General features: G+C 48.9%; 1 protein-coding gene across 3 annotated transcripts in view; it reads right to left on the bottom strand.

The window, feature by feature from the left end:
* The window catches only part of DPP8 (dipeptidyl peptidase 8), a 49,889-nt gene that overhangs the window by 3,522 nt on the left and 30,771 nt on the right, over positions 1–15,596 (bottom strand). For all 3 annotated transcript variants that reach the window (XM_019477783.2, XM_014605916.3, XM_059714547.1), the window contains 8 exons: positions 14,922–15,001; positions 8,911–9,063; positions 8,334–8,469; positions 6,810–6,955; positions 5,851–5,997; positions 4,834–4,986; positions 1,886–2,028; positions 49–160 (listed from right to left, as the gene is read on the bottom strand). In XM_019477783.2, coding sequence (XP_019333328.1) covers positions 49–160; positions 1,886–2,028; positions 4,834–4,986; positions 5,851–5,997; positions 6,810–6,955; positions 8,334–8,469; positions 8,911–9,063; positions 14,922–15,001 — 1,070 coding nt within the window. The remainder of the gene's footprint in view (positions 1–48; positions 161–1,885; positions 2,029–4,833; positions 4,987–5,850; positions 5,998–6,809; positions 6,956–8,333; positions 8,470–8,910; positions 9,064–14,921; positions 15,002–15,596) is intronic.

Here is a 15,596-nt window from a genome sequence, read left to right as displayed (position 1 = left end):
ACAAGGCTACTTTTGTATGCACACTCTTGACACTGTTGAGGTCCTTACCTGTAAGTCGTATGGTTTCCCGGCCCTCACTAGAAAGCTCAGCAATATACTAGTGTGTGCAAAGTGAACGTTCTCATCCAAGAATCCATGTAGCAGCAGCAAACGGTTTGGTCTGAGAAAGACAAGATGCACGTATTGAGACAGCTGCCTGGACCCTGCAAGGCATTTTGCAATCCACAGAAATTCCTCCCTTCAGTTTAGAGGCAAGGATTTTTGTGGGTAAGATCTTCTACTGGATGAAGGTTCTGATGTGATGAAGGACACCTTGCCTTCAAAAGCTTGTCTAACTTCATCACAACCACACAGGTGGTGCAATAAAAGGTATCACCCATAAAAATCCTTGCCTCTTGCATAATTCCTAGACATGACTACTACAACAACACCCCAATGCTGCCAAAACACGGAAGATACTGAAATCCTCTCCCTTTAGTTTAAGCATTTTAATACCAATGGCCCCATCCCATAGACCCCACTCAGGCAGGGCTCATCATTTTTGTTTTCAGATCCCATTCTCTCCTTCCCGGGGAGCTTGTCCTGCACACGTGAATCAGGGCTGTTTCTATGGTCTCTAATAGACATTACATTTAAGACGTGAGTAATCAGTTAATCGTGTCTTAAGTAGTAACCCAGCTACACGTTCATGCAGTTAGTGGTGTGATAAAACAGGGAATAAGCTATAAAATGATTGCAAAAAATGTGTAACAATTCTGTGGCTGGGTCCCATTGTGCCATAAACTGAATGTGTGGCCAAGACCTAGAAGCACCAGTCCGCTGATGGGCAAGCCGACTCAGAAGTGCACTGCAGCCTTGAAGGGTGCCCCCCCCCGCCCTCTCACACCTAGGAACACAGACCAGCTGACTGGCGCTCCCAGCCACAGGTGCACCGAGCACCTGGCTTACTACTTCCCGGTACAGAGGGAGTCCCGGCTCATGATCCCAGGCTGCCCTTGTACTGCCAATACAGCACGATTAGGATCTAAACCCTGCCAAAAATCGCACCTCCTGCCATGCGCATATGACATGGCAAGAGGCACGATTGTTGGGATTGTGGATCAGGTCCCATTGCACCTTTAACGGAGTGACTGTCAGTGGCCTATATTAACTTTCCTCTCTCCGCATGTGAACAAATGTACTTTAAGCTGCTTTCAAATGGGAGGGAGAGCTGCTGCTTGGGAGTGCACATAAGCTGTTACCATCCGCTTGTAGCACCTGCAGGATCCTGTAGCAATACAAATGAACTGAATGCTCCCAATGACCAGGAGTGAAGCAGGGTTAAAGTTGGAGGAGTTTTTGCTGCATTTGAATTGCTACAGAATCATGCAGACCTAATAGTTAGGTCATAACAGTTTGTGTGGACCTCCTCCAATGTCAATACAATGGTTACATCTGCCTGCTCTCCCAGAAACGCTGTCTTGACTGGGTGCTAAACCTGCACCACTGGACGTTAATTCTGCAGCAACACACGTCGGTATCTGATTCTAAATACCTGCACGCAGATACGGGCCTGGGAGCCCAGGAAAAAAAAAAAAAAGGCATTTTGATCAAATGTTATTTGTCTCATTTAATGTTGCTCAGACTAAAGAGCTAATTATGTAATTGAAGTTATGGCTGCCATTTCTTGAGGTGTAAGAGATAGTCTTTAATTACAGCCAATATAAAACAGATTACTCAGAACGGCCCATAATTATGCAAATGCTCATTCAAGTTTATTAAGTGGTATTTTAAGACTGGCATTTACGGTTTCGGCATTTAATTGCCGAGAACTGGGAAATAAAAATGCAGCTTTAGGTTTGAATCTCCTCGGTAGGGGGGAGGGGTACAGGGAAGCCACACTTACTCAGAAGGAAAATTCTCTGCCTGCATGGCCACTGATCCTAGGTAGTAGCCCTGCTCGTTGTGGTCCGGGTGGCCCATATAGCGCTCTGTGTAGCCAGTATCATAGAACATCCACAGGGTGACGGGGGCGCCCGCTATAGCAACCTGCAGATGCCAAAAGGACCAGCAGCGTAAGACAGGGAGGCAGGCAGGGATGCAGGTACGTCTCTGTGCCCATCCCCCCCAAGAAGCCTTTATTGAGTGGTCTGGAAAACAGTAGGGGTGCACCAATAAAAAAAAATTTGGCCGATACCAAAGGTCGATTATTAACCAGCCATATCAGCTGATACCGATCTGATAGCCGATATACAGCCCAGCAGCTTGGAGACCAGCGTCTGGCTGGTAAGTCTGTGTGTGGGGTGCAGACTGAGGTCCCCGCGGTGAGGGAGGGAGTGGGGCTGGGGTAGGGGCAGACACTAACCAGCCGGGGCGGAGTGGTGTGCAGGACGAAACTGGGGGCAGCGGGGAGAAGGGGCAGCTCCCTGCCACTGCACGTACCACCAGGTGAGGCACGGGGGGCATGTGCCACCCAGCTTTGTGTGTGAAGCAAGGGCGGGTTTGCCCACTGCAGGCTTGGGGTCAGGGGCTGCGCCCACCTCCTCCCAGCAGGGGGGCTCAGCTGGGGCTGTGCTTGGGCGGCTGGCAGCGGCGCTGGGAGGGAGGACTGTGTGTGGGGGGGTGGTACAGGGAATTTTGGGGTGGCTGTAGTCCCCCCCCTCGTAACCCTGTCTCTTGGCACCACTTCTGCCTGCCCCAAGCACAGCCTTGGCCCACCCCCTGCTAGGAAAAGGCCAACACAGTCTCTGGCACCAAGCCCACAGCAGGCAGCCTGCCCTCGCCCTGTGCACAGATCTGGGAGGCATGTGCCCCGCATGCTTCCCCTGAGGGTGCACAGTGATGGAGAGCTGCCACCCTGCCTCACTCCCCTGTGCCCCCCAAACGAGCCATCCGTGGCTCTGTCCTGCACCCTGCCCCATCCTGGCTGGGTAGTGCATGCCTCTGCCCCAGCACCACTCCCTCCCTCAACGTGGGGGCCTCAATCTGCCCCCTGTCATGCCCCTTCCCTCACCACGACCCCTTCCTCCCCCCCCCCACAGACTTACTGGCCAAATACTGCACTCCAAGCTGCCCAGCAGCATTCCTGGCTGGGTGCATGCTGTGGCTATGCACATACACATGGCATTTATCCATGACGTTACTGGCTACACCAGCCAAAAAAAGCCAATTGTCAATTTTCCTTGTATCAGTGCTGATCCAATATGGACCAATATATCGGTGCACCTCTACAAAATGATGCAACCATCATTTGTAAAAAAAACACCTGTTCAAATCTGTGTGACCGGCATGGGGAAAGAAGTCCCTCACCTTCCCCCTGGCACAAATGGGACCAAGATTCATGACAAGAGGTCCCTGTCTAGTGAGATCAGGGAGTTGCAACAGTTTATACCAGTGGGGGGGGTCTGACCCCATAATACCCTTTGGTCCTGTCTACAGTTTGACTCCAATTCTGCTATCATTGTGCTGTGCTAGCAGGTTTGCCTGGTATGACAAGCCTGATATAAGTATTCCAGCAAGATCTGCCTTGTGTGGACAAGGACTTTGAGGCCCTGATCTATACTGATATACTGTCTTGGTAACTGGGGCCCACTTTGTCTTGGAAGGTAAATGGACAAGCAAGGAACTACACTGAAAAAGGCAAGGTGGCTTTACTCAAACTGTTTAAGATCCGTGGCTTTGTTCATTCCAACGCTGGGTAGAAACATGGAACAAACGCTCTCCAGCATTCAGCCCTACCTCCTTCTTTAGGTACTCCCTGATTTGCATCTTGGGATACTCCATGAAAGGCAAAAAAGGACTCAACAATCTAGCAATTTTTAAAGATTCAAAAATAATTAATATAAGATACCTTTAAAGCCCATAAAAAGGCAATAATTAACCCATTCATATACATTCAGACCTGCTTTATACAAAAAGCAAGAGCCACAAAAAACAAAATTAATGCTTTTAGTTCATGATGATAAATAATTAATGATATTTGACACTTCTTTTATCATCTTCCTTCCATAAATCCCAAAGGCTTTGTGGACACATAGGAACTGAATTATGTTAAGTATACTGATAAAAATCATGTTGAACTAATAGAACTATACCAGTACAGCTGAACTGGTACAACTCCCCCTAGCGTGGACACTTATATCACTGTAAAGTCAATCTCCACTATTCCAGAAAGGCAGTAATCTATCCTGATATATGGCACCTACATATACTTATCTATTAACTGAATCCACTGTAGGGGCTGAGCTGGAATAATTATATCCATAAAATTATAACCTGACATGATTATACCAGTGCAGACATCAATCTCTACACCAGACCTAGGTTCTCTGCAAACACAAATATGCCTCTAATGTAGAACAGCTTCATCCCTGCATCAAAGGCAAAAAAAATCCTGAAGTGGAGAGAAATGAAATGACTGGCCCAGGGTCACACAGTGAGTCATTGCTGTGTATTGCAATCCATGCTGAAGTTCAGTTTAAAAATACACTGCAGCAGTAGTCGGCAAGAAACAACGCTGTAATGCAGGAAATATTTTCTCTGTTCTCTTGTATCCAAGCCCAAAAACTGGAAGTCCGATTAGAAATATTGCTCGGGCACACAGACAGCAGAGGTATAATCTGGAAATGGAAATTTCCTTTGCAGTGCCCTCCTTCCTTCTACGCTATAGCCACATAACTGCTTGTATTGGGGCTGGGGGGTTGAGAAAGGCAGAATGTTTTGCACACACTCCCCTGTTTACAGTGCACACTTTTGCATCTATTTACCACACAGCAAATGGATGCCTCACTCAAACTCAAGTAAGAAATGATTCTACCTGAGCCACAGGAAAAAGGACATGATATATGAACATACCCTGAAGATATCTGACCTCTGCATTAAAGCCATTAGAGATAGGTATCCTCCATAGGACCAGCCATGAATGCCCACTCGGTCGAGATCGATGAAGTCATGCTGGGATGCCAGATACTGCAGTCCTTCCACCTGATCTTCAATTTCTATTTGACCCTGTTGGAAGAAGGGTATTTGTTGCTGTTGTTCTTGTTAGTTCTTGACAAAAGTAGGATTCTCAGAGTCTCCAGATCAGCATCACGCAGGATTACTACTTATTATCTCGGCAGTGGTAACACCTTGGAGTCCCTATTGTTCCAGGCACGGTACAAACACAGAACAAAAGAATGACCCCTCCTCAAGGAGCATTCACACAGAGTGCGTATTAGTCCCCTCCTCCAGCTTTCCCAGTGGTCGCGTTCTTCTTCGGGTCCTGAGGGTGAGCAGAAACTTCTCAACCTACAAAAAATGCCTGTACCATATTAAAGGCAGAACTGGGGCTCCAGGTTTCAAACAAGTACAACTGCCCCAGCCCCTCTGAATGGATGGCCATGAACCCTGCAAAACAACACAAAGCAGACATTTCCTTCCCTGCCTCTGTCCAAGACCAAGGAGGTTTCCTCCTCAGACAGGCCTACAGGAATTTCCCTGCCAGATCAGCGCAGTAATCCCTGCTCCACCTCTGAGCAGTCAGTGCAAGAGGCTTCAGAGGAAGGGCAAGACCTGCTATCTTGAGAAGATCCAAATGAACCTGGCCCCATCAGCCAGTCAGGAGCTGGTTTACAGCTCTTCTACTTCATCCCTTTTTGTTATTCAGGTTGCTGTCTTTTCTGCCCCAGTCCCAAACTGCTGGGATACATTCATCCCATTTTCACTCCATTTTCAAGTAAGAAGCACGGGAGTTGTTGCCAGAGTTATGCCACGCTACAGTTCTGAACACATTGTGGTAACACACCTAATTCCCACCTATTTCCACTGCCCATAGCTGAAGCAGCAAGCACAGAATTGCATTGGTACAAAAACGTGCATTTCCCCACCTACCATTTTGTATTTAAAGGCACCTTCAAACTTAAGCCCTCGGTGGCAGGACCCCCTGTTGTCAATCACAACCACCACGTAGCCCAGAGAAGCCAGGGTGTTCAAGCGGAAATACTTGATTCCTTTAAACCGATTGTTCACCAGCTGCACCTAGAAAAAAACAAGGGAAATGTTAACACAGCCACCTCCAGCAGAGCCCTGGAAATAAGGGGATGGGGCCACAGAAAACTGACTTTTCACCTTTTAATAGGATTATTTTATTTCTGTGTTTGATAAAGCCACCAACGTTTTAAGGAATACTATAAATTGAATGTCTATTATCAGGTTATCGAGATGTCTCTGAACAGAATTGCTCTTCTCAGCATGGGTGCTACTTGAGCAAGCTCTCTGCCCTGCCAAGAGCACTGCACCTCACTCACTGCGTGTGAATAGCTGTACTGAGCATCTCTTGTGTCAAATGAGGACCCTTCCTTCCTTGCCCTTATAACCTCTTCCCCTAGGGCCTTGGCAGGCACTGATGGAGTCCAGCGCTGTGCCACAGCTTTTCAGTGTTGTGCTCGCAGCTCATCAGACCTAGACACAGACAACACTGGGGGCATGTTTGGCCATGATCCAGGTGACAGACAAGCACACTAGTTTGTACCTGAGATGGGAAATCCTCGGGAGGCTTTGGCAAAGCTGCTGCATCACATTAAATGTATTCCCACCCCCCACCTTGCGTTTTAGGCTCATTTCTTTCCCACCAATAAAAAAGCAGCAGCAGAGAGTGTTGGTGTTAGCAAGTGTCAAGGCATCTGAACAAAACCCCTTCAAAATAAGAAAAGGATAAAAGTGCCAAAGCCTCTCTCCTCTTGCCTCCTATCCCCAGCACCCAGCCACCTTCATAGGAGCAGCAAGTCCAAAAAATGGAGATCATCAGGAATTTTGAACAGCTTCTATTATGGCTGCAACATTTCGCTCACCTGAGGACCTCCATAAATGAAGAGCACAGTGGGGTACTTCTTCCCAGGCTGTAGATTGTGAGGCTTGTACATCATGCCGTACAGCGTAAACCCCGTGGAACTCTCGAACGAGAAGATTTCCGGGGGGACATAGTCAGGAAGGGGGCCTGCAGGTAGGAAACAAGAGATGGCCGCTTTAACAAGGATCAGCAGGAGCTCAGCTTTCTGTCCAACCTACTCTTGATACTGTATTGACAGTAAGAGCTGAGACAGAGCAGCTGCTGGCGCAGTTCTAATCCACTCCATCCAAGGTCCCATCTCCCAAGAACTGTGCTGTAAAATCAGATAGAGGAAGCTGCAACCAGAGGTGGTGATGTTGTCAAAAGGAACAGAGGGAGGGACAGGTGTAATTTTGTCTGTAACCTGCTTGCGGGTGCAGGCACTGCAGTGCAAAAAGTTGGGCACAGGCCCAAACCCTCCCAGAGTTCCAGGGTGTTTGACAAGGCTCCATCAACAGTGCTAAAGCAAAAAAAGCAGAGTGATTTTCCCTCAAATAGGCAAGGAGAGGAAGTGGGGCATGGCTTGTGGAGCACCCTGCTGCTAAAAGGGATGAGGAGACAATGATTGATGAGACAGAGGAAATTCCCCATGTTCTTGAAGAAATAATATGCTGAACCTGAACTAGAACACAGGGCTGGCAGGGACCTCCCGAGTCATCAAGTCTGGTCTCCTGCGAGCATGGGCAGCCCCGGCATTGACAGTCCCTTTCACACACTTATCAGACTCCACCAGAAACAGATTAGGTTGTCTGTCTCCTCCCAGACAGGATGTTTCAGAACCTGGCTCCTCTGAGCTGCTCAGAAACCTTCTTCGTTTAAATTCCAGCCTGAATTTATTCACACAACCTGTTCAACTGCATTTGTTCTTTAACAGAGGACTGTTTTGAGGCATCAGCAGTACATTTCAACCAGAACAGACACTCCCAGCCTCCACCTTCTCCCCAAAATAGAGCAAACGGAGCTGCGCTCTGCTCTGTTTCATGGACGTAACTTGAGAGTCAATCCATTAGCCTCACCAGAGTGGCTCTGGCTGCAGGGCAGCCTACAAAAGCAGGGCTTACCTCAGGGCTCCATGTTCTTGTTCATGAAAATGGTTAGTTAGCCCATATGCTAAATGTACATACTGATCTCTGCAACAAGCCCGACAACGTAGCAAACCTTCCCCAGTCACAAGCTGCTCCATAAGCAAATATTAATGTTTCATTTACCTTCTGGTTCGATTTTGTAACAGGGCTTACAAAATGGCAGATGCTGTGTTGGGAGTGGCTGCAAATACATTCAACCAGGCCTAGAAAAGGGCCCAGTAAGCCTCCTACAGATACCGGCATAAAACCAAAGGCAAAACCAGACACATTTACTTGGGCACCTACTCCCACTGGCTGCAGGGTAAGTCAGGGGAGCAGACACCCACTATTGATTCTCCCAGGATGTTTCTTGTTGTGGCTGCTTTGGTTCTCCATTACCAGTTTTCTAGCCATGTTATTACCTGCTGAATCTAGAATCATGGCCCAGAAGTCCTTCGCTCTATGAGCTATATCGCCTTCTGGTCCAGTCAGCCTGTAGAGCGATACGCAATGTGGGCTCTTCTGGTTACTGTACTTACTGATGAACATGTCACAGTCCTGGAGAGGAAGAGGAAAATACTGTCTCCGTCACAAGGCAGGACCACAAGCCTGAGAATAAACTTGGATCTCTCTGAGGAAGCTCAGAGACCGCGCTAGAATTGGGCAATTGAGTTGATCTGACAGCTCAGAAGCTGCAGTCTTATCATAACAATGTTCCTCCCTGCCAGATGCTGAAAAACGCACCTGCAAAATTACTGGCAGCATTAGTCTCTGCCTGGGGGCTGGCACGGAGGGGTGTACTTGCACAGATTCAAGGCCCTGCATGTCCCAGCACACGCACCTGTCGAGGCCTGGGCCCATGGATTTTGCAACAGTATTAAACCAGCAGGAGCCAACAGTGTTATATGTGAGCATGACTCCGTTTGCCAAACAGGAAAGCAGCAGCTCTGCCAAGGAGCACCAGACCCAGCCCTTTCAGCACATGCTGAGCAGCGCTACCTGACTAACACAGCAGGCGTGAGAGTAGCCGCGCTCCGTCAGCCGCTTCGCCTCTCCGGGATTCTCGTAGCTAACGACATACAGGTGGTGCTCTAAAGGGGAGTCCTTGGTGCCTTGGAAGTACACCAGCTTGTTTGCTTCATCCACACGGATCTGCCAGAAAAGAAACCCACCACCTCAGTTTGTACCAGCTGAATCCATTCAGTTCTATTCCCAGTGCTCCCTTGCCAAGGCTAATTTAGAAAGGTAGAGCTCAAAGGATCTTTTCATATGCGTACACCTGTACTTGCAGACAACTAATTTTACTAGTTACCTTGTTGCCTGGTTCCCCAGGATGCCAGGTCCCCCTGACTTTACCCACTGTCCGCTCTCATCTTTATTAACCTAAATAATCCCAGCACCACTTCTACTGCCCCCTTCGCTGTTCACTCCTTTCCCCAGGTTATGGATAACTACACACACACCAGTCCCAGAGGGAAGCCAGGGGAGCACAGATCGGTATCCTTGTGCCATCTGAAACAGCGACCAGACAAGCATGCAGACTCTTCCACTAAGTAAGAAAAACAATTTCTGAGCATGACAATTTTTTATGCCTAAACTCATAACTCCTTTGTTTTCCTTAATAACCTTCTGTAAGGGACTTCCCAAAGGCCTTCTGAAAGTCCAAAAGAGAAAAAAAAAACATACCCCTTACTTCCCACAAATCACTGGTAGCTGGTTCTCCTTGTTCTGCCATTTTATTGAAATGCTGAGTGAATTCAGCGTGCTTAGAGAAGGTGAGTATCCTTGTACCAAAGCCATGCTGACCAGACCACTAGCAGATCATGAGCCTTCAGGTCTTTCCTACTAATTTGTAATGGTTTGTTATTATTGCAAATGATCTTGTCAAGCAATTCCCTGTTCCTCCAGCAAAGTTCATGAGTCTGTAACTTCCAGGATCCCTCTTAGCACATTTCTGAAAGGTAAACAAAACTTTGCTCCCTTCCCACACTCCAGCTGGGGTAAGTCTGCTGTGCTCGGAGGCAGAGCAGCAGTTGGACGCCATGGCTTTGACTATCCCACTTGCATGGAATTTTCCTTCCACCCAGGTGAAATATAACTCCTCATTTCCCCCTCCTGTCCCATCACCCTTAAACCAGCCATAAGCCTCATAGTTTCATAGTTGGTCGGGTCGGAAGGGACCTGAGCAGATCATCAAGTCTGACCCCCTGCCATGGCAGGAAAGAGTACTGGGGTCAAACAACCCCGGCAAGGTGTTCATCTAACCTCCTCTTAAAGACCCCCAAGGAAGGAGCCAGCACCACTTCTCTTGGAAGTTGGTTCCAGCTCCTACCTGCCCTGACTGTGAAGTAGTTCTTACGGATGTCTAGTCTGAATCTACCCTCTGCCAGCTTGTGACCGTTATTTCGAGTCACTCCTGGTAGTGCTCGGGGGAACAGGGACTCCCCCAATGCCGGTTGGTCCCCTCTGACTAGGTTGTAACAGGCCACTAGATCCCCCTCAGCCTTCTCTTGTGAAGGCTGAACAGGTTCAGGTCCCGTAGCCTCTCCTCGTAGGGCCTGCCCTGCTGCCCCTGACCATGCGGGTGGCCTCCTCTGGACCCTCTCCATGCTGTCCACATCCCTCCTGAAGTGCGGCGCCCAGAACTGGACGCAGTACTCCAACTGCAGCCTGACCAGTGCCACATAGAGGGGGAGGATCACTGCCTTGAACCTGCCTGAGATGCATTTGTGGATGCATGACAAGGTGCGGCTGGCTTTCCTGACCGCGTCCCCACACTGTCGGCCCATGTTCATTTTGGCATCAATAATGACTCCAAGATCCTTTTCTGTCTCTGCACTGACGAGAAGGGAGTTCCCCAGCCTGTAGGTATGCTGCTGGGTCTTCTTCCCCAGGTGCAGCACCTTGCACTTGTCAGTGTTGAAACCCATCCTGTTCTCATCTGCCCACCCCTGTAACCTGTCTAGGTCCAATTGCAGCCTATTCCTCGCTTCTAGCGTGCCCACTTCCCCCCACATCTTAGTGTCATCAGAAAATTTGAACAGGGTGCTTTTTACCCCCTCGTCTAAGTCACTGATGAAGATGTTGAACAGCGTGGGCCCGAGGACTGAGCCCTGGGGGACCCCAATGCCCACATCCCTCCAGGTCGAAAATGCTCCATCCACCACCACTCTCTGGGTGCGGCCCTCCAGCCAGTTAGCGACCCATCTGACTGTGCAGGTGTTGACACCACAGTCCCCTAGTTTTTAATGAGAATGCGGTGAGAGACAGTGTTGAAGTTCTTCCTGAAGTCCAGAAAGACTACGTCCACTGTTACCCCTGCGTCTAAGAAATGCACAGAACAAAGTAAGGAACAAAGCAAGGAAGACACCTGCTAAAGGTACCTGCCTACACTGCTCAAGTACTTCCGCTGAGACCAGAAACTCAGGGATGGGATATTAAGTTAAATAATGGCAAGCAGCTCCTTTGCCAGTGTGGAAAGCAAAGCAACCCTGGGCACTTGCACATACGTGATGTATGTAACAAAAAAATCTTCTGTGTATTGTGAAGTGACAGGAGACTTCTGGCAATGCCTTAGGAACACCACAGACCTTGTGCAAAGAGCCAGCCAGACCTAGACCTATTACTCAGGTCCTTGTGCTGGGCTGGAGAGGCACAAGACAGAAGCGGAACACAGATCTTGGGCTGGGTCACTGCAAATGGAGGAATTAAATCCAGGAGGGTAGGTGGGGCATGGCCAGTCTTCCTGAGTTGCCTCAAGCCTGACCAGAGGGCAGACTCCAAAGAGGGAGAGCTGGTCAGTCCCTAGATTCATAGATTGTAGAGTCAGAAGGGACCCCGCAGGATCATCATGTCCGACCCCCTGCCCCTGGCAGGAAAGAGGACCGAGGTCAGACGACCCCAGCCAGGTGCCTATCTAGCCTCCTCTTGAAGACCTCCAAGTTAGGTGACAATTGGCAGCCCGTTCCAGATTCTGGCCACCCTTACTGCGAAAAATTTCTTCCTAATGTCTAACCTGAATCTACTCTCCACTAGTTTGTACCCATTATTCCTAGTTACTCCTAGGGGTGCCCTGGTAAACGCCTCATCTCCAACTCTCTGCTGTCCTCCCTTGATAAACTTATAGGCTGCTACAAGGTCTCCCCTCAGATGTCTCTTGTGAAGGCTGAAGAGATCCAGATCCCTCAACCTCCCTTCGCAGGGTCTTGCATGGAGGCCACTAATCATACGAGTGGCCTCCTCTGGATCCTCTCCAGATTCTCCATGTCCCTCTTGAAGTGCAGCGCCCAGAACTGGACACAGTACTCCAACTGCGACCTGACCAGTGCCGCATAGAGGGGGAGCATCACCTCCCTCGATCTGCTGGTCATGCATCTGCTAATGCACAACAAGGTGTGATCGGCTTTGTTGATGGCTTCGTTACACTGCCGGCTCATGTTCAGCTTGGAGTCAACTATGACTCCAAGATCCCTCTCAGCCATTGAGCTGCTGAGGAGGTCATCCCCCAACCTGTAGGTGTGCTGGGGATTCCTCCTCCCCAGGTGGAGCACCTTGCATTTATCTTTGTTGAACTGCATCCTATTTCATTCTGCTCATTGATCCAACCTGTCCAGATCGGCCTGTATCTGTTCCCTGCCCTCCGGTGTGTTAACTTTGCCCCATAACTTGTGTCATTTGCAAACTTGGACGGGGTGCTCTCCACAACCCTCGTCCAAATTGCTGATGAAGATATTAAATAACACTGGTCCAAGGACCAAACCCTACAGGACACCACTGCCCACCTCCTTCCAGGCTGAAAATGACCCATCCACCACCACTCTCTGGGTGCGGTCCCTAAACCAGTTTGCCACCCACCTGACTGTGTAAGCATCCACTCCACAGCCCGCTAGCTTCCCTATGAGAATAGGATGTGAATAGGATGAGAATATATGTGAAACTGTGGCAAAGGCCTTCTTAAAGTCCAGGTAGATGACATCAGCCTCAGCTCCAGTGTCAAGGCAGTGTGTGACCTGGTCATAAAAGGCTATAAGGTTTGTCAGGCAGGATCTACCTGTGACGAACCCGTGCTGGTTTCCTTTCAGCATCATTTCCCTTGCTGGGCCTTCACAAATGCAATCTTTAATTATTTTTTTCCAGTGTTTTCCCAAGGATAGAGGTAAGACTGACTGGTCTAAAGTTACCTGGCTCATCCCTTCTCCCCTTCTTAAAAATGGGCACCACGTTGGCCCTTTTCCAGTCCTCAGTGTGCTCAAACAGCCATGCCAGTGGCTCAGCTATGACACTGGCCAATTCCTTCAGTGTCCGTGGATGGAGGTCATCCGGGCCGGCTGACTTGTACCCATCCAGCCCCTCCAAGTGCTCCTTAACTAAGTCAGCACTAACCATTGGCGGTCTGGTGCCTCCCGGATATCTACCTATGTTCAAATTGGGGAAATTATCTTGGCCAGTATTCAGGAATATTGAAGTGAAGAACTCAATGAAGAGCTCTGCCTTTTTCCCTGCGTTGGCCACCAACTGTCCTGATTTGTCCTGCAGGGGCCCTATGCTACTCTGCGCCTTCCGTTTGCTCGCTATGTATCTGTAGAAGGACTTTTTATTGTCCTTGATTGTTGTAGCCAGGCTAAGCACCAATCCTGCCTTGTCCTGCCTAACTGATTCCTTGCAATAGCACGCCAGGGAGGGATATTCCTCCTTGGTGGCTGCCCCCTGCTTCCACTGCCTATACATCTCTTTCTTTGCCCTCAGTCTTTTCTGGAGTTGCCTGTTCAGCAAAGTGGGCTTTTTAGTCCCCTTGCCCTCTTTCCTGCATAATGGAATAGTCTCCTTTTGTGCCCCAAGGATCACTCCCTTGAGTTATTTTTCCATATGCTCGATGCTCTTGAGTTCTGCCACCTCACTAACTATCCTTCTAAGTTTACTAAAATTGGCCCTTCTGAAGCCTAACACTTTAGCCTCGCTGGTTATTTTTCCCACCTTTCACTGGATTGTGAATTCGACCAAATGATGGTCACTATCTCCCAGGTTACTGTGCACTCGCAGGTTACCCACGAGATCATCCCCCGTTGCCAAGACCAGGTAGGCGCTATCCCTGGTGGGACTGGACACCTCCGGGGTTAGGTGGAGGTCCTGCACGCAGTTTAAGAACCTACGTGAGCAATTTGTTTTGGCTGTCTGCTCCTCCCAGCAGATGTCCGGGTAATTTAGGTCCCCCATGACCACTGCCTAGTGCCAGCTCAATTTCTCATGCATGCATGTTGCACTGTGCACACAACAGAACATGAGCTGTAGCTGGATTTCCATGTTAATAATACCCTAGTGCAAGACATCTGATTCCAGAGGTGACATCGGGAAGACTGTTACCTTCCTCTATTCCACACATAGCAGTATGGCTATGTGGACATGACCAGGTGTGTGACTTCAGTCTCCTTCCTCACTCCCTTCCAAGCAGCTGTTCCCTGCTCTCATCATCTCTCAGCAACCTTTGCCTCTAGAGTGCCTGTAATATCAGCCCTTCAATAGCAGTTGGACATATGCTCTGGACGGCTCAAGCAGAGTTAGCTTAGGAGTGAGCAGCTGGCTCCCTCTTGCCCAGACTTGAATGTGACGGCTGGACTTCCAGCTCAGGGCCGTCCCTGCAGAGTTTCCGGATCAGACCCAGAGCCACTGCCCCATTCACTAGGGGATTCTCTGCCACCAGGCTTCTTGCCAAGCTTTAAGGCCGCAATGATCACATGGCCCAACCTCTATAACACCAGTCAAACAGAAGCTTCCACACAACTGTCCCTCTATTCCTGTTTCCTTGTCAAAACATGCCCTTGCTCTCCCTTCATCCCTTTTGGTTAGAGGAAAACACGGGACCTCACACCAGTCTGGCCACGTAACCGAGCAGCCCATTAGGGAGCCTAGGATCTAACTCACTTTGCCTGTTATCCGATCTAGAGTTCAATCCACAGAGGGCTGATGACAGCAGTACCTTATGCTTAACGGAAAATAAACACAAAGGAACGTACGTTGGAACCATGTCGACCGAGGACTTCCCATTCTCCACTGGTAACTGCCAGTTCCTCCTTGATGGGACACTTGAAGTCACCTATAGGGAAGACACACACTTACAGATTGCAGACTTCCCACCCCATCAAAGCCCTACAAGTGCAATTTCACTGGTAGCCCTTTACTTGAATGAACTGCTCCCCCCTGCCCCACTCCCAACAAAGGCTTTTGCCATTTGTCATTTGCACAAAGTGGTTGTCTCTGCACTGAAACACACGCAGCCTTATCGATGCAATCTGTAAGGTCAGAGGAGTCAAGAATCAGGAATGTGGCTGGAAAAGCAGTATTTTTGCTCGCATGGATTAATTTTCGCTCAAACTGAATGGTATCTCAAGTGGCTCCACCACATTAAACACATTTTGCAAAATCCAATCAGGAAGTAACAATCCCAAAACATCAAAGTTTCCACATCTGCCCACGAACATAACACGCAGCTTTAATTTAAAGGGAGATGTTGCATTCCACCTTTCCACCAGAGGTAGAAAGACAAGCCAGACACCATCAGTGGCACCAGTACAGTTTTCTAGGCTTTTAACATGAAGGGAATAACTCATTTCATTTCAAACATATCCCTCTGAAAGATCAACTGCATGAAACTGGGATTCTATCAACAGCAAAATCAGGCACATGTGTTT

Source organism: Alligator mississippiensis, chromosome 11 (genome assembly GCF_030867095.1).
Source record: "Alligator mississippiensis isolate rAllMis1 chromosome 11, rAllMis1, whole genome shotgun sequence".
NCBI classification, from domain to species: domain Eukaryota; kingdom Metazoa; phylum Chordata; order Crocodylia; family Alligatoridae; genus Alligator; species Alligator mississippiensis.
The sequence above is the reverse complement of the archived record's forward strand: the minus strand, read 5'-3'. Positions and strand labels throughout refer to the sequence as shown.